The sequence below is a fragment of the Vombatus ursinus genome, unplaced genomic scaffold, assembly GCF_900497805.2.
Source record: "Vombatus ursinus unplaced genomic scaffold, bare-nosed wombat genome assembly UNPS02006779.1, whole genome shotgun sequence".
NCBI classification, from domain to species: Eukaryota; Metazoa; Chordata; class Mammalia; order Diprotodontia; family Vombatidae; genus Vombatus; species Vombatus ursinus.
In genome coordinates, this window is record NW_020946557.1 from 22634142 (window position 1) to 22653729 (window position 19588).

The following is a 19588-nucleotide window of genomic DNA, read 5'->3' on the forward strand; positions in this document are numbered from 1 at the left end:
ATCTACTTCATACCCCATCCAAAGTAAAATTTGACATGTGGAATATCCATCCTAAATGTGAGATTCATTTTATATTTTGATTCCTTATGCCTTTAAAAAAATTGCAAGAGTTTTTATTAGCTTTTGCTATGGTTACAAGGGAATAAAAATGACATCACTCTACCTTTCCAGACTTAATCTTATATTATTCCCTTCCATGCGTTCTATACTCCAGTCAAACTGAGCTACCATAGGCCCTTAACTCTTACACACCTTCTGGGATTTTGTGTACAAAATACTTAATACCTGGAATGCCTTCCCCTCCTCTTTGTCTTTTGAATTCCTACCTATCTTTTAAAACACACCTCAAATGTCACTGCCTCTGTGAGGCCATTCATGATTTGCTGGTCCAATATTACCTTCCCTCTTAGACATCACAATACAAAACAAAATACAACATTACAACTCTCTTTGTTTAAAAGTGTTTTAAGCTTCCAGAGATCATGGAATATTCTTATTTGAATTTTATACCTCCCTAGCACAGTATACTGTATACAACAGGAACTTAAGCAATGTGTTATTGTATGGTAAGCTGTGTTTAAGGTACCGTTGAATCTCTAAGATCCTTAAGGTCTTAAGATTATAGACATAGAGCAGGAAGGGCTCTCTACAATTACTTAGTCCTGACCCTCAATTTATAGATGTCTCAAGTCTATGGAAATTAGGTGATTAGCCCAAGGTCACAATAATAGTGATAGTAATAGAGGTAGATAGTAATAGAAATAGAAGTAGAATTTGAACTCAGGTCTTTAGAATCCAGAGTCTGAGCTCAGCACCATGCTTCTTCCTATATTTGTCCTTGGGTCAGTGGTGGGTGTTCAGTGCCTTGCACAAAGTAAGCACTTAAATACCTACTTGCCCACAATTAAGGAAATTTACCCCAAATACTAGAGATCTAGGATCAATTTTCAAAGTTTTTAATGTTTTGATTTCCCTTCTGTTTAACAATCTTACTTTAAAGCAGATAATGGTCTTACCTTTCCTCTCCCAGCCCCATTCCATTTAAGTCTTTATTATGTCAGATAGGGAAGCTGACTCACAGACTTTCCTTCAGTTGTGCTATCTCACAACTGGTTTTATCACCATAACAAATATTACGTCATCCTTGGATATTGGGAAAAAACCCTAACCTTAAAAATGCTTTTGTCACTTAGTTGTTGTTGTTTGTCCTTCGTTCTCAAAGAGGACTGTGACAACAGGAAGGTGATGCCATGACTTGCAAGTGAATTGGATTAAAGTGAGGGAGGGCTGTGTAAAATCACCAGCCTCACTCTTTCCTCTAGAGCCTTGGTAGATATACTCCCAGGTGTTTTATACAGTCTACAGTTATTTTAAATGGGGTATCTTTAACTATATCTTACAGGATTTTGTTGGCGATATATAAAAATGCTGATGATCTATGTGGGTTTATTTTATATCCTTCTACTTTGCTAAAATTATTCTTTCAACTAACTTTTTAGTTGGATCTCTAGGACTTTCCAGATATATCATCATATCGTCTGCAAAAAGAGATGGTTTTATTAACTCATTGCCCATTCTGATTCCTTCAATTTCTTTTCCTTCTCTTATGGCTATTACTAGCATTTCTAATACAATACTGAATAATATTGGTGATAATGGGCATCTTTGTTTCACTTCTGATCTTCTAGCTTATCTCCATTACAAATAATGCTGGCTGATGGTTTTAGGTAGATGCTTCTTATTTTAAGGAAAAATCCATTTAGACCTGTGCTTTCAAGTGTTTCTGATAGGAATGAGTGTTGCATTTGGTCAATAACTTTTTCTGCATCTATTGATACAATCATATGATTTTTGTTACTTTTATTATTGATATAATCAATTATGTTAGTAGTTTTCTTTATGTTAAACCATCCCTGAATTCCCGGTATAAATCCCACTTGGTCACCATGTATAACCTTTGTGATATATTGTTGTAGTCTCCTAGCTAGTATTTTATTTAGAATTTTTGCATCCATATTCCTTAACGAAATGACTCTATAATTTTCTTTCTCTGTTTTTGCTCTTCCTAGTTTAGGCATCAGCACCACATTTGTTTCATAAAAGGAGCTTTCATTATAACTATTATTCCAAATAATCTATTTAATATTGGAATTAGTTGATCTTTAAATGTTCGGTGGAATTCACTTGTAAATCCATCTGGTCCTGATTTTCTTTTTTTAGGAAGCTCACTTATCACTTATTCAATTTCTTTTTCTATAATAGGTTTATTGAGATATCATATTTCTTCTGTTATGTAGGTATATTTTTGTAAATATTCTTCTATTTCACTCAAATTGTTCAATTTGTTGGCATATAATTGGACAAAAATAACTCCTAATCATTACTTTGATTTCATCTTCATTAATGATACAGTCAACCTTTTCATTTTTGATACTAGCAATTTGGTTTTATTATCTTTTTCAATCATATTAAGCAATGGTTGATCTATTTTATTATTTTTCTCACAAGACCAACTTTTATTAATTCAATGGTTTTCTTACATTCAATTTTATTAATCTCATCTTTAATTTTTAGAATTTCCAATTTGGTGTTTAATTGTAGATTTTTAATTCATCTTTTATTCTAGTTTTTTACATTGCCTACTCAATTTATTAGAAACCGAACATCGTTAACAATTGAAATATTAGAACATTTAATTCCATTTTCTCCAATTCCATTCATTACCTGCTTCATTGCTCCAGGAAAGAGTTGTTGGACTACAGTGAAGGGCCTATGGTAGTCAAGATGTGTACTTGTTTTATCAACCATGTAGTATGCAAGTTCCTTGAGGATGAGGACTGTCTTATTTTGTCTTATATTCTCCCTTCTCTCACTAGTACCTTCCATGTGATAGACTTTGTTGAATGAATAAATGAATTGTAACAACTTTGTGTTTTCACAAAATAAAATATTATAACTTAAATATTCTATTTTAGTATCTATAGGCAATAACAAATTCATCATCTCTTCCTAGATTCCTTCTTTAATCATATGATCTCATCATGACCAGTACTTTAAAAATCTAAACAGATTGATTCCTCTGCTTTTAAAGGTCTCTGCTGTGTTTATATGTATCACTCTAAATCAATAAGAAGTAATTTGACTGTACTTACCCATCTAACAGCAACAATCTGCCACTACATTTTCCCAAAGCAACAAGATTATTTCATGATTCCTTTAAAAATGTTGTTCACACTTTGATGTAGCAATAAAATAATTTGTTATATAGCCAAAGTACTCAAATTGGTGTGCATATGTGCATGCACACATATAAAGATGGAGATCAAAAAGATAATCTCCTGGAAAAATACTCAATCAACTCAGTGGGTACTTGATGAAGGAATGATAAAGTTTCACAAAAAAAAGACGAATAATTCACTTGTAATGTGAACATCCAGTGGCATGTTTTTCATATGTTACTCTATGAAAATCCATCCTTTCATGCCTTTTTTAATATCTACCTTTTCTATTTCCATTATTTTATCATTCTCACACATGTCAATCAAAGCTGTCATTGTTGAGACCTGCTAATATAAACAACATGTATGTATTTTAAAAGCTATTTCTTTACCATCTGTTTCTTTTTAATTTTTCTTCACCTTTCACTCCTCATGCCTACTGTTGTAGGACTGTTTTCTTTCTCTCCCTCCGTGTCTAACATTTTTTTTTTCCTGCCAGAATGACCCTTGGAAGCAGAATCAAGGCCCTGAAAGATTCGCCCTTGCATTTTTTCAAGTTATTTCGAAAAGCGATCTTCAAGTTAATATGATATTTATATCAGTACCTGAACTGAAGGGCTTCTCTACAAGATGCGTGATCTTTTTTTTTTCTCAATGCAATTGGGGTTTAGTGACTTGCCCAGGGTCACACAGCTAGTAAGTGTCAAGTGTTTGGTCAGAAGCCAGATTTGAACTAAGGTCCTCCTGACTTCAGGGCCTGTGCTCTATCCACTGTGCCACCAAGATGCCCCAAGATGCGTGATCTTAACAAAGCTATTCGCATCTTTGGGTCTCAGCTTCCTTATCTATAAAACTTTGTTCAGTCCTTTTTCAGTTGTGCCTGACACTGTGACTTCATTTGGGGTTTTCTTGGCAAAGATACTGGAGTGGTTTGCCATTTTCCTTCTCCAGCTTATTTTACAGATGAGAAAACTGAGGCAAACAGGGTTAAATGACTTGCCGAGGGACACACAGCTAGTAAGTGTCTGAGGCCTGAACTCAGGACTTCCTGATTCTCGTCTGGTGTTCTATCCATTGCGCCACCTAGCTGCCCTATGTATAAAATGAAAAGGTGATTTTTAAGGTCTCTTTTAGCTCTAAGATTCCATGATTCTATTACTCCAAAAGGAGTGTTCTTGAGCCACTCTTCATTTTTTATGTTTCTAATGTGCATAGGTGTAAAAGGATCGAGCTGAAATTCTTGTAGACTCTCATAGTCTAAGCACATAATTAAAGTTAGCAAGTCTCAGTAGACTTGGGATGTGTTTATGTGTTTATGGCAGCACGCCTCTTAGATGCCAGGCATTGTGGAGGACATAGAAGTTAAAATCCTAGTCCCTGACCTCAAGGAGCTTGCAATCTAGCTGAAAAGACAGAATTAAAAGAACTATAGAATACCTAAGAGTCAGACCTGAGCTCATACCTGGTTTCCGTTACTTCCTAATATTGTGAACCTGGGCAAGTCATTTAGCCTCTGTCTGCCTCATTTCCCTCTTCTGCAAAATGAGGATAATAATAGCACCTACTTTCCAAGATTATCATCAGGATAAAATGAGATAATATTTGTAAAGTGCTTTGCAAACCTTAAAGTACTATATAAATATTAGCCATTCTATAATAATAATAATAATATATAAAATGTATGCTAGTGATTATCATTATTATTATGAGTAGTAGTTGGAATAAATTTCTTTCTCCTTTTCTTCTCTCTAGCTTCTTTTCCAAAATGTCAACATCCTGAATCATTTTAAAGTGGGGGCAGGGAGGGTCATACAGCCAGGAAATATTGAAGCCAAGATTTAAATTTGTTTCTCTGGACTCAAGGTCCGGCAATATAAATCTTCAAGTTTGTTTGATACTATGGAAGGTATAAAGTCCAGAAAACATTTGTCTTTGTTTTACTATAATGCAGATAAATTCTGGCTGACACACAGTAGGCACTTAATAGACATTTGTTGCTTGACTGACTTGTGTTCATCTGTTTCTCATAAACTAGCAAGTATTAAGATGCTAGATTTCTTTTCAGCATCTTCAACAAAAGTTTAAGCTATTTAAAAGTAAATTCGCATCATAGATTTGTGCTTTTTGCCTAGATAAACTTCACTCCTAAATTTAATATAGAACACATTATAATTTTATGGTTGAACCAAATTACCTATAATACCCTTATGTTCCTAAACTAACAAAATAACAGGTGTTTAAAAAGCTCAGCTGCACTTATTTAATTCTTTCCCCCAAAATTTCCATTTTTTCCCAGTTGGTTTCAAAATGCCTGGAAAGTTTCCATCTTTAAATCCAGAGCACTTTTCCATTGATTACATATCTTTGGTCAAAGACAACTACAACTCCAACTCATCTTAAATATCAAATGTGCTATCTAAATTTAAACATGCATTAAATATACATTTTTACCAAAATGCTGCGTTAGTTATGACACTGGATTGAATCCTGTATAGAACATGTAGATGTAATATCTACCTCTTAGGAACGTTCAATCTAGGAGTAACAGTAGACTTCTGTTCCATCACTGAAAGAATTTACAAATCAAACAAGTTTTCTTTAAGGACAAGCAATTTTGAGACTAAGCTGGGATTTGCAGTTTGATGCTGTATTAAGGTTACGGATGAAGTTTGTGGGGGTATGACAGTAACTGCCGTGTAAAAAACTTAAAGGTTTACAAAGAGGTTTGTTTTTCCCTTTCACAATACTCCTGAGAGACAGCTATTGCAAGTTACTATTTCCCTTTCACAGACAGAGAAACTGATTTTTCCTAGCAGTTTCTTCACCATGACCTTACTTGTGTTCCGTCCTTCCCCTATACCTCCTCTCCCTTTCCAGGAAGGAAGGAAGGAAGGAAGGAAGGAAGGAAGGAAGGAAGGAAGAAAGAAAGAAAGAAAGAAAGAAAGAAAGAAAGAAAGAAAGAAAGAAAGAAAGAAAGAAAGAAAGAAAGAAAGAAAGAAAGAAAGAAAGAAAACAAATATTTATTAAGTGCCTACTATAAGCCAGGAACTGTGCTAAATGTTTTATAAATATTGTCTCATTTCATCCTCATAACAACTCTGAGGTATGTGCTATGATTACAATTACCATTTTATATTTGAGAAAACTGAGGTAGACAGAGGTTAAGTTACTTGTTCAGGGTCACACAACTAATAAGTGTCTAAGGTTGGATTTGAATTCAAGTTTTCCTGACTCTAGACCCAGTGCTCCATCTGCTGTCTCTTTCCAGCACTCCCGTTATATATTGTTTTCCTCCATTAGAATGTAAACTCCTTAAGGGCAGAAACTATCTTTCTTGCTTGTATTCCTAGTATAACATAGTGCCTGGCAGCACCTAAGTGCTTCATAAATGACCTATTATCTATCTATCTGTTTGTCTGTCTATCTATCTATGACCTAGGACTAGAACCCATGTCTCTGGATTAATAGTCCAACACTTTTTTAACATGGTGCCACACTGCCTCACCAGGCCTGTGTCAAAAGAATCATCCTTTAATGCCTGCACCTTCAGAGGTCATACATATATTCAAACAATGCTGCCTTGGCTCAAGGTAATTTTGTAACGTTTGAGATTGCTTTCAAGACCAACTTACAAGTGACTTAAGAAAATTAGGTACATTAATTTTTTAGCCACTCCTTGTATTTTCAGGGAGGTCATACAACTTTCAAATCAATTGGAAACAAATTAGTGCCAACTGTTTCACCTTGAGCAAGATGCCAAGATGCTCAAACTTACTTTGATCTGGACAATTTGGATTTCCTCACACCTGATTTCTGTGAGAGATTTCCTTGTCCGTCCTTTTCGGTGGCCGAATTTACACTTGTTCCTCATCACCTGCTCATCATCTTCTATGGGTCTCCGAACGTATTTGAAGCGGTCTTTGAGAGCTCGTTTCCACAGGAACTGCATAAAGGAACAAATAGACTTTGGTTACTCACCATGAGGCTTTAGACAATCCTCCATAAATCAGGAGATCTCGCTCTACTGTCAGTTCTGGCTTTGGAGAATTTTCACACTACATTCATTTGCTGAGGTTTAGGAAAGAAGTGATACTGGTCTTTGGCTACGAGTCCTCTAGATGGGGGATGGAACAATTCTCAAAAAACACTTTTCTGTCATCATTTGGAAACCTTTTTGGCTAACCCAGTTACCAGCATGGTGACGCTGAGACTTTGTGTTTGGAAAAATGGGTGAGCAAGAAAGAAAAATCCCAAGGAAACATTTTTAAAAAATGGGCAGACCTGCAATGGATTCTAATGGTTTCTGATCACACTGGAGATTTCAGTCTGCTATCCTGTTAAAGAAGAAGAGGAAGTATGTGTGGTCCAGTGAACTAAACCAAAGGTCTGGAATTCAGGATGTAATTTCTTTGTTTTGTTTTGGTAACTGTACCAAAATAGGCATATGATTTCATTATGAATTCCAATCCTCCAGCTTACTTCTAATGTCCTGCCTTCCATAGGAGAATCCTGCTATACTGTAGATTGATTAAACCACATGTGGGATGTTGAGTATATAATTCCAGGCACCACATTTTTGGAAGGACACTGACACTCTGGAGAGTTTCAGAGAACCACAAAGATGACAACAGTCCTGGAGACTATGCTACATAAGGATCAGTTGAAAGAATTGGTAATAACTACTCTAAGTCTATATGTGTATGTATGTGGGTAAGGAATGGGGAGCATTTTATACACACACATACACACACACACACACGCACACATACACACACTACATAAAGGGCTGTCATAAAACAAAATTGATTAGATTTGGTTGTCCAAAGGGCCAGAGGGAAGAACTAGGATATATAAGTGAAAGATGCAGGTAGACAGAATTAGGCTACAAAAATATGTGGGGAAAATCCCCTTTTAGAAGAATGAAATGAGTTGAATTGACAAATAGTGGATTTCCTATCTCTAGAGGTCTTCAAGAAAAAGCTAACCAGTTGGGGATATTGTAAAAGAGATTTCTGTTCAGATGTATGTTGGACTAGATGTCCCCTGAAGTCTTTCCAACTGAGATTTTGTATTTCTCTTGTTGCAGTGTAGGGTGTAGATGAGATAGACTGATTATGGTTTAGACAGGGGTGGGAAACCTGAGGCCTTGAAGCTATGTGGAGCCCTCTAGGTTCTCAAGTGCCACCCTTCCACTAAATCCAAATTTCAAAGAAAAAATCCCCTTAATAAAAGGATTTGTTCTGTAAAACTTGGATTAAGTCAAAAGGACACACCCAAGGAACCAGAAGGCCACATGTGGCCTTGAGGTTGCAGGTTCACCCACCCCTGGTTTAGAATAGAACAAGCCTCCTGCTCACCTTGCTTAAGCCCAATTAACAGAGTTTTTGCTGCCAACTCTGTTTCTCTTTAGAAACAAAATATTACCATGATGTCTTATAAACAGGTCTAGATGAATTTACCTTTAGGTCTAATTAAGTTGTTGGTTCCTGGCAATTATAATAGAGATGGCTGAGCACTTCCTTCATGCTTGTGAAATAGCTCCCTACATAGCTATATTAAGCATCAAAGATTTTGAACCAGAAGGGATCTAAAAAGTCATCTAATTCAATTTCCAATATGGAAGCACTGGATTAAAGAGATCCAATTTCAGTGCCCCCCCCAAAAAAACCCCTCCATACTAAATTATTATAAGATGCTTGCTCTTATAATGTAAAATATATACATATGTAATATAAAATATTATATATAGTATTTTTAAATGAAGTCTTTAGCCTTGTGTTAGAACATTGAAATATTTCCACACAGTTTGAGTTTAATGGGATATATCTTATCAAGCAACTGTAAAGGAAATTAACTCTTAAGAACACTTCAGAATTACTTCTATTTCTCAACCTGCCTCTTTCAATTTGCTAATTTTTTAGTCAGAGCAGAAAAAGGACAAAATTGGTAAGAGCCACCACATGAAAAACTGGAGAGAAGAGATTATCAAGGAGAAGAGACTGATTACGTGTCAGAGGCTGCAGAAAGGTCAAGAAAGATGAATACTGAGAAAAAGTCATTAGATTTGGCTTTTAGAAAATCATTAGTAACTTTAGAAAGGGCCATTTTAGTTGAATGATGAAGTTGGAAGGTAAAGAGCTAAGAAGACAGGGAGAAGAGAGGAAGTGAAGGTACCCATGGACATCTTAAACTCAGCATGTCCAGAACTGAACTCATCATCTTTTCCCCAAAATCCTCCCTTCCTCCTGACTCCCTACTATTCTCTCTCTCTCTCTCTCTCTCTGTGTTTTGTTTTTTTTCTAGGCAATTGGGGTTATGTGATTTGCCCAGGGTCACACAGCTAGTATGTGCCAAGTGTTTGGTCTGAGGCTGGATTTGAACTCAGGTCCTCCTGACTTCAGGTGCTCTATCCACTGTGCCACCTAGCTGCCCCTTCTGACTCCCTATTATTCTTGAGGGTACTACTATCTGCCTAATCACACAGGCTCAAAATCTAGGTGTTATCCTACTCCTTCCTTACTCTCTCTCACCCCTTGCCCCCATCCCCACATATCCAATCTGTTGCCATGACCTATGGATTTTACCTTTGTAACATCTCTCCCATATGCCCCCTTCTTTGCCCTGCCACTGCCACCACTCTCCTGAAGGGCCTTATCACCTTCCAAATTCCAAAAGGAGGTAAAAGATAGTCCCTGACCTCAAGGACTTTACAATCTAGTAGGGAAGTTAACAAGCAAAGATACACAAAACAAGCCATATACTGGATAAATAGGAAATGACCTAGGAAAGGCACTGTAATTAAGAGAGTTTGGGAAAGACTTCTTGTAAAAGGTGGGATTTTAGTTGGAACTTAAAGGAAGCCAGGGAGGTCAGTAGTTGGAGTAGAGGAAGGAGATTGTTCCAGGCACAGGGGACAGCTGGAGAGAATGCCTGGAACTGAGAGATGGAGTGCCTTTTCCATAGAACAATTAGCAGGCCAGTGTCACTGAATCAAAGAGTAAGGTATAAAATGACTGAAAAGGTAGGAGGGGCTAGGTTATGAAGGGCATTAAATGCCAAACAGAACATTTTATTTTTGCTCCTGGAGGCAATAGGAAGCCACTGGAATTTATTGAGTGGAAGTATAGGAGTCTGGTGGTGACATGATGAGATCTGAGTTTTAGGAAAATTACTTTAATGGCTGAATGGAGTGGGGAGAGACTTGAGGCAGACTGACCCACCAACAGCTTATTGTGATAGTCCAACTGTGAAGTGATGAGGGCCTGCACAAGAGTGGTGGCAGTATCAGAGGAGAAAACGGGGTGGATTCAAGAGATGTTGCAAAAGTGAAATCAACAGGCCTTGGCAATACATTGGATATGGATGGGAGAGCTTAGATATGGGGGGGGAAGGGGTGAGAGATAGTGAGGAATGTAGGATGACTCCTAAGTTGTGAGCCTCAGGCACTGGGAGCATGGCATTGTCCTCTGTAGGAATAGGGAAAGTAGGGGAGTGGAGGATTTAGGGGGAAAGATAGCGAGTTCTGGTTTGGACATTTGAGGTTAAGATGTCTACTGGACATCCAAATCAAGATGGCTGAAAGGCAGTTGGAGATGAGAGACTAGAGGTCAGTCAGCAAAGAGCTTGGGCCAGGATAGGTAGATCTGAGAATCACTAGCACAGAGATAGTAATTAAATCCATGGTAGCTGATGAGATCATCGAGTGAAGTAGCACAGAGGGCGAAGAGAAGAGAACCCAGGACAGAACCCTCCAGATAGACGACATGATCTGGAGGATGATCCAGCAGAGGAGACAGAGAAGGAGGGGTCAATACTCCTTAATGATAGTGCTTTCCCTCCCTTCATTATTTTCAATTTATCTTGTAAATAGCTTCTTTGTATATAAATGTTTGCTCATTTTTCCCCCATTGGACTGTGAGCTCCCTGAGAGCTGGAACTGTCTTCTGCCTTTCTCTATATCCCTAGTGCTTGACACAATACCCAGTATATAGTAGGCACTTAATAAATATTTATTGATTGATTGGCATAAAGAATTTTTTAAGAGGTTATTTGCTAAATGCCCATTAGAATATAAATTCTTTAAGGTCAGGTACTGTTTTTTATCTTTATATCTCCAGCACAGTATTCAGGGATACAAAGTAATTGCTTAATTAATTAATTGCTTGATAAATACTTGTTGACTGGATGCCTACCTTCATTAAAGGCAGTATGATACAGAAGATAGGGTGCTAGACTTGAAGCCAGGAAGAAACCACATTCAAATTCTGCTTCAGACCCTTATTAGCTGTGTGACCTTGGCTAACTCATTTGACGTCTTTATCTCCTTTTCCTCATCTGTAAAATTACAGGTCTAGATGACATAATAGTAATAAGAATAACAAAGTAGCTAACATTTCTATGACATTATGTGCCATACAATTATGTAATTTGATCCTTACACCAGCCCTGCAAGATAGGTACTATTATTATCCCCATTTTATAGGTGAGGAAACTGAGGCAAACAGAGGTTAAGTGACTTGCCTATAGTCACACTGCTAGTAAATGTCTGAGGCTGGATTTGATATCAGGTCTTCCTGACTCTAGGACCAGTGGTCTATCCATTGTGTCACCTTTTAAGGGGCTTTCTTGTTCTAAATCTGTGATCCCATGATTCTTTATCATAGAGGCAGTTCTACATTCAGCCAATCACAAGCTCTGGCAATTCCAAGCTGGAAAGTCTTTGAGTATGGGCCTGGAGACAAACCACATACTTGTATCCCTAAGCAACGACAGAGAAGTCTATCAGTAAAAGCAAAATCAGCAGGGTGATACCTATTTCTGACTGCAGCAACTCACAAACACTGTCTTCTAAGGTATAAAGGAGGTTGTGATTTGTCCTAGCACATGAAGCTTCCCCACTGATTAGATTAGAGATCTTCTGAGATCCTACAGAAGTACCACATACCCAGAGAGTCAACAAGCACTTATGAGCACACTTTCTGTGTGCCAGGCATTGTGCTAAGTGCTGAGGATACAAAGAATACAAAAAACACAGTCTTTTTCCTCAAGGAGCTCACAGTTTAACATCTCATAGTAAATAGATAGGTTCATATGAGATATGCAGAGAGAGGATAGAAGGTAACCTCAGAGGGGAAGAAGGCACTAGCAAAAGGGCATGTATTGGGAACAGGGCATTGGGTACAAATTGGGAAAGGCCTCTTGCAGAAAATAGAATCTGAACTGAGTCTTGAAGGAAACCAGGAGAGAATCCAGGAGGGAGAGATGAGGAAAAAAAGTATTCCAGATCTAGGAGACAGCCAGTGAAAAGATGATACCACTGGTGGGCAAATGACTAATTAGGAACTATCCTGCTAGTGATTCATGACTTCTCCATCTCTATACCATTCTACTAGAAAAGGTATATGAAGATCTCCCGTGGAACTTTTCCATGTATTTTATAAGTGCATTGAAATGATCCATGCCACTGAACATTCAGAAAAGTTTTCACATTCTTCCTATTCTCAGAACATTTCTACTGGCTCCATTCTCAGCATAAGAAAAATGATAGAAATTTGGACTCATTTACAGAGTGATTTTTGGCAACTATCTACTTGTTCATGTTTCAACTTGCAACATTCATGCCCACATTTGGACTATCGTTTATTAAACAATTTTGTTCATCTCTTCACCGGCAAAGCTTTTTGAAGGCAGAAACAGGCAAAATGTATTCCATGATAAGTAACCATCAGTTATGCTTTTTAACTGGTAGCTAGGCGGTGCAGTGGATAGAGCACTGGATAGGACTGGAGTCAGAAAGACCTGTGTTCAAATCCAGGCTCAGACACCTTCTAGACATCTTCTGGGTGACTGTGGGCAAGTCACTAAACCCCTTTTTGCTCAGTTTCCTCATCTGTAAAATAAGTGAGAGATGCCAATGGCAAACCACTCCCATATCTTTGCCAAGAAAACCCCCATTGGGGTCATGAAAAGTCAGACACAACTGAACAATAATTGTTTTTAAAATGAAGTCTTACTTTGATATTCACTAAACCAAGCAGATGTTGAGCCTTAAAGAGCTATACAAATAATATCTGTCACCTCAGACCAAGGAATGCTGTTTAGGTTCCTGAGGTGGAAAGAACTATTCATCCCCAAGGTAGAAGAAATAACTGAAAGAGTACAATGGATTTCGAGTCAGAGGACCAGGGTTTAAATCTCATCTCTGCCACTTCCTACTGGTGTGACCTTGGGCAAATCATTTAAACTCTGGCCTTAGTTTCCTCTTCTATAAAATAAAGGGGTTTGGGTCAGATGGCCTTGATGGTCCCTTACAAATCTGATCCTATGATCCTAAGTCTCATTATTCCCATTTTATGCATATTTAATTGAGGCCCAGGAAAGTGATTTGCTTAAAATCAATGGACTATTTATTGGGCCATAAGAAATGATGAGACAGTTTCAGAAGAAATGAGGGAGGACTTGTGTGAACTTATGTTGAGTGACGCAAGGAGAGTAATTTATACAATAACAGCAACATCCTGAAGACAAAGGACTTGGGAAAGACTTGATAATTTTGCTCAGTGCCATGACCAGCCACAGCTCTGGAGGACCAATGATGAAGTACATTGTCACCTTCCAATGAAGCAGCTTAAATGTAAACTTAAAATGTAAAATGAAACATATTGTTTTGGACATGGCTAATGAGGTAATTTGTTTTACTTTACTACATTTGTTTTAAGGAGATGAGAGTGAGAGAAAACACATGCTTGTTAAAGAAAGAAGGACCAGGATTTAAGAATATCTGGAAGGAACAACCTGTGTTCAATTGATGCAATGCTCTTTTTTTTTTTCCAAAATCCATAAGACAAAGAAAATAGAAATAGAAGGAAAATTTTGATTTTTAAGCAAAAAATTTAACAATATTGTTATTATATTGTTATGTCAGTTGATGCCATTGGTCCTTTTAGTGTTACTCAAAAAAATTTTTTTTTAAATATCACTGGACTAAGAAACAGGACCAGATGGGCTGATTCCAAGTCCCTTGTTCTTTCCTCATCACAGGCCATTTTGGTCACACTTACAAACAATGATTATTGGGACTCTAGGCTTCTGGATCTAGGAATCTGAACTAGGCCATAAACAATGATTAGTGTAGAACTTTCTAGGTCCTCAGGCTTCCTGCCTCTTTTCTTTTTTTTAAAGGAGTATACAAACCAATCTTCAGAGCTCAGAGACGGCGGAAGAAAGGGAATTATAATAGCTAGTATTTATTCAGCACTACAAGATTTGTTATTTCATTTGGTCTTCACAACAATGCCCTGTGATAGATGCTGTTATTATCCCCATTGTACAGATGAGGAAACTGAGGCTGGGAGAGGGTAAGTGACTTAACCATGGTCACATAGTGTGTGATTGTCTGAGGCTGGGTTTGAATGCAGGTCTACCTCACTCCAAGTACGGCACTCCATTCTATGCCACCTAGCTACCTAAGGGAATTTTACATTGAGGGTCAATTAGAAGGCAAGAAAAAAAGATCAAGAGACCAAGAAAACCTGATAAATATGATGATGAAAATGATGCAAAATAATAGTATCTTTTGAATAGGAAAGATAGCTTTTATCTCCCAATTTTTCTACTATCTCTCTACTAACCCCTACTATTCTAGGAACACAGGTGGAGGAACCAGACCTGTGATTTCATTGGTATAGAAAACTCTGGAAGAGGAAATTCCTTCTGTCAATGCAGGTTGGCACCTTCTCTTAGAGAGCTGCTTAAAGCAACTGGGAAGTCAAATGACTTGTACAGCATCACCCAGCTAGTATATGAGGCAGGACTGTTATGCATATCTCTACTAAATTCTTATGCATAGGCACAGAATTACTTAAAGTTAAGTAAGGTTAGGGGTGGCTAGGTGGTGCAATGAATAGAATGCTAGGCCTGGAGTCAGGAGGACTTGTGTTCAAATCTGACCTCAGACATTTACTAGCTGTGTGACCTTGGACAAATCTTAACCCTGTTTGCCTCAGTTTCTTCATCTATAAAATGAGCTGGAGAAGGAAGTAGCAAACCACTCCAGTATCTTTGCCAAGAAAACTCCAAATGGGGCCACAAAGAGTCAGATACAACTGAAAAATGACTGAACAACAATAACAACAAGTAAGGTTAAGAAGATTTATATCACTGAGGATACTTACAAAACCACTGCCATCTTCATCAAGGAATGGGTACGCCTGAAGCAGGGCATTGACAACATCATTGTACTGCTGGGTAGTTGGGTACCTGTTCAAACAAGATGACGAAGAGAAATGATTTCAAAGAATCTCTGAGTTAGAAGGGAACTCAAAGGTCATCTAGAACAGTGGTGTCAAACTCAAATAGAACTGGACACCTGTAACCACATATTGATTTAGAACACCACAAATTAACATTATCTATGTTATATTGTATTTTTATTTATTTTGTTAAAGAATTCCTAATTACATTTTAATCTGGTTCTGCCTGGGAGTTCCCCAGTTTTGACACTTCTGATCTAGACCAACCTGAGCAAGAACCTTTTCTGCAGAGGTCATTAATAAAAATAAGCTTGTATTCTCTCCTTTTAGCAAAATTGGGATTTGCATAATAGCAGATGGATTGTGATTATGTTTCCTCAAATCTCTCTACTTATAGTCCTATTAGGAACAAATGGGAGTAGACATTTGAATAATAGGTACTGTTGAATGCTTCAGCAACTTATCATTTAAACACTGAAAAGAGCCAAGTCTGTATGATTTAGAGCCTATATTGTGAACAGATGCTCCCCTAAAGCAATATATCCAGAAAATTCATACTTACAATGATCCTTCGAGATACTTTGTCATGTCTGCCTGTAAAAACTCAATGATCCTTATCCTCATGCTGTGATCTGGACATTTTTGCTCAGTTAACATGCATTTGACATCATATGGGAAGTCCGGTAAAATATAAGATTTTGTCCACTGTAGTGCCTTGTTCCTTGCTAGAAGATGTTTCACATTTTTTCTGTCAATCAAACCAAATAAAAACAAAACAAAAATTAGTAAACTACAAGAGGTATTTTCATTTCTCATTATAAATCTCATTCATTCCTTATCTTTGTTCTAAGCAACAATGATGTCAATTGCTTTCTGGGGGTTTTCTGATTAGGAAGTCACTTGGGTGGGTGTGATATTCTACTCATCTTTGCATACATATCAGGGCTGCCTAAGCTAGCACAATTCTTTCCTGTTTCTGGGTTCTTCTATTCATCCTATGTCTTTCATTCTCATCCCTTTCCCCAAATCTCTCCATCAAGGGACACCAACATGATGTAGATTTTTGTTAGGCCCTCACCTGGAGCAAAATTCCAGAGGAACAGAGACCAGGGGCCAAAGGTTCCCAATAAGACAGAGGTCTCCAGACAGATGGGAGGATTCTAATTAGGGAGAGGGCAGATGAGTTATGGGAATTGGGCCTGGGATTTAGAGAGCATTTTTTGGGTCTCTTAAGGGGAAAGGAGAACCAGGTGAACAGGAAGCCGCTGAAAGTGCCTTGGAGATGAAAAATAACTCAAATAAAAGCAAGACAACAATAACAACAAGCAAGCAACATAATTCCCTCCCTTCCCCCACCCCAGAATCTTGCATGATGACTGCTCATTTGCTCTCTCTTCCCCGCTTTCAACAAGATGTCCTTATCTCATTTCCCATGTCACTGATGCCAAGAGAGGGATTATGAAGGGTAGTACCAGCATTTCTGTCCTACAGAATACATCGTGGGTATGTGAACTGTCAGTAAATGTTATTCAGATAGTAGCCTCACTGTGCAGATCAGAGGAATTGAATTTTCCCTTTGTGTGCAATTACAAGGCTTTGAAAGGCAGCAAAAATGACTTAATGATGTTCTTGGGGCAGAGTAGATTCCAAGCTATGCCAACTAATACAAATTCAATCTAATGTTACACAAGACAAGTGACTCATCAAGAATTAAAAATAAATCCTACTTTGGCAGCAGATGCTGGCAGCCATAACTTTAAACACTCATACACAACATGCAGATGGTATTTGTACTGCCTAAGGTAAAAATAAATAAATAAATAGATTAATAATAAATAAAGCTTCATAGTGAGACTAAATAATAGGACTAGTCATATCCATTATTGAGTTTGCCAGTGGGCAAAATGAAAGCAATTTATTTTGAGGCCATCTCCACCTCTCAGCCCTGTATCATTCAGAGAGGCATGACCTACATTTTAAAGGATTGTTCTGTTTGTTAGAAAAATTACTAACTTGTACATAATGTGTTCCAATAATATTGCTCAAGGAAGTTATAGACACCAGAAAAGGTCCCATATACACAAAAATATTTATAGCAGCACTTTTTGTGGTAGCAAAAACTAGAAATAAAGCAAATCGCCATCAATTGGAACATATCTGAACAAATTATGGTACATAATGTAATGGAATATTACTGTATTATAAAAAGACAAAAATGAGGAATTCAGAGAAACTTGTGAAGACTTATATAAGCTGATATAGAAAGGGTGAAGCAGAACCAAGATAAAAATGTACTTAATTACCACAATAATGTAAATAAAAACAACACTAATAATGGCAAACTCAGATCAATTCAATGATTAATCTTGACTCCAGATGATGAAACATACATCCTTTCTCTCATAGAGAGGTATTTACTACAGGTAAGAAATGAGGCACATAATATCAGACATGGTCAATATTTCTGTTTGTTTTGCTTAACTGTACTTTATTATAAGGAAAGATTCTATTGGAGGGGGAAGTATTGTGAAGTGACAACAATGTAAAAAAAGCATCAATAAAATATTGAAAAAGAATAAAAGGAAGCCAGCATATAGGGTCCAAGTGAGGGGTGTTCAAGGCTCTGGTGGTGTTGTCTAAGAACTCAAGAATCCCAGCATGGTCATGAGATCCTGTAACACATAAATAGGAGATCCCCAGGTTATCAAATTGTGACAAGGCTTGGGAAAGATCTGAGTGGAGACCCAGATTCTATGCTGGAGAAGCTCAGCAGTCTTGGTCGAGCTGTGGGTCCAGATGCCCAGTGGCTAAAATGTTCCCCTCATCCCTTATTTTTGAGGTATGAGTCTTAGATGATATGGTTTCTTCAGCTACTCTGGTACCATAGTAGGAACTGAGAGTTTATGCTCTTTGGGAATGGGTGCTAAGTTATGTTTTCCTATTGCTGTAGGAGAGGAAGGAATGAAGAAAAACATGAAAACATGGGAGGGAGGGAGGGGAAGGAGAGAGATCGAGGGAGAGAGAGAGAGAGAGAGATCGAGAGAGAGAGAGAGAGATCAAATAGCACATAGATGATATACAATGCTGGAGGTGACACAGTTTTGAAGGCACTGAGTCATTGATTCTCAAGATTCTAAAAGAGGGAGAGATTCTAAAAAGACAATCAAAGGCACATAAAAAACTACCATACCTACTCTAATCTCTGTAAAGTATGGTACTTATCTACATGCAAAAAAAGGGTTGTTGTTATTCAGTCATTTCCAGTCTTTTCTGATTTTTTGTAACCCCATTTGAGGGTTTTTTTGACAAAGATACTGGAGTGGTTAGTTACTTCTTGAGGCCAACAGAGTTAAGTGACTTGCCTAGGGTCACACAGCTAGTAAGTGTCTGAGGCCAGATTTGAATTCAACGAGATGTCTTCCTGATTCCAGGCTCAAGACTCTACACTCTATCCACTGTATCACCTAGCTGCCCTTCCCCTCTCTCCTCCCACCCCCAGCAAAGGGTATACTTGATGAAAAAAGGAAAAGATAAGCTTTTGCAACCAATATTCTATAGCCAGTGACACAAAACTGGCTGAAAGGAGCAGAGAATATAAGGTCTCACTGAATTTATTATCTGTTGGTTATAAAGAACAGTCAGTGTAACAGAACAAAATGCAGCTTTAAAAGTATCTCTCAGGGCCAAGTAAAACACAGTTACAGCTATACTGCTAAAACAATTTGTGGCATCTATTCAGCAGGACATAAATGACTACAAAACATCTGATGATGTTTATGCTTGCACAGTTTTCTGTGGCAGTGTCCATAGGTGAAGAGCATTTCCCTGAACATCGTCATTAACCACCTCCACCTCTTGACAAGGTGTCATGCTGTTATTTTTCTGGTTGACCTCTTTTACTAAAATGGTCCATTTCATAGCCACATGGATCCTCCCCAGGCCCTGTTCCTCCATCTCATGCCTCCAATACAGATAACATGATTTTTTTTTTAAAAAAAAAAAGACTATGTTTCTTCATCTGTGAAATTAGGGAGGTGAATGAGCTGATCTTTAAGGCTTAGAACAGTGTTGAATACTCAAAACACATTCACTAAATACTCATGTATTGACTAAATCCAT

The 19588-nt window shown here is 37.6% G+C and overlaps 1 protein-coding gene across 3 annotated transcripts in view; it reads right to left on the reverse strand.

Annotated features, from left to right (window-relative positions):
• The window catches only part of SAMD3 (sterile alpha motif domain containing 3), a 60938-nt gene that overhangs the window by 19999 nt on the left and 21351 nt on the right, over window positions 1-19588 (reverse strand). For all 3 annotated transcript variants that reach the window (XM_027848523.1, XM_027848524.1, XM_027848522.1), the window contains 3 exons: window positions 16032-16217; window positions 15392-15476; window positions 6994-7161 (listed from right to left, as the gene is read on the reverse strand). In XM_027848523.1, the coding sequence (XP_027704324.1) occupies window positions 6994-7161; window positions 15392-15476; window positions 16032-16217 (439 nt within the window). The remainder of the gene's footprint in view (window positions 1-6993; window positions 7162-15391; window positions 15477-16031; window positions 16218-19588) is intronic.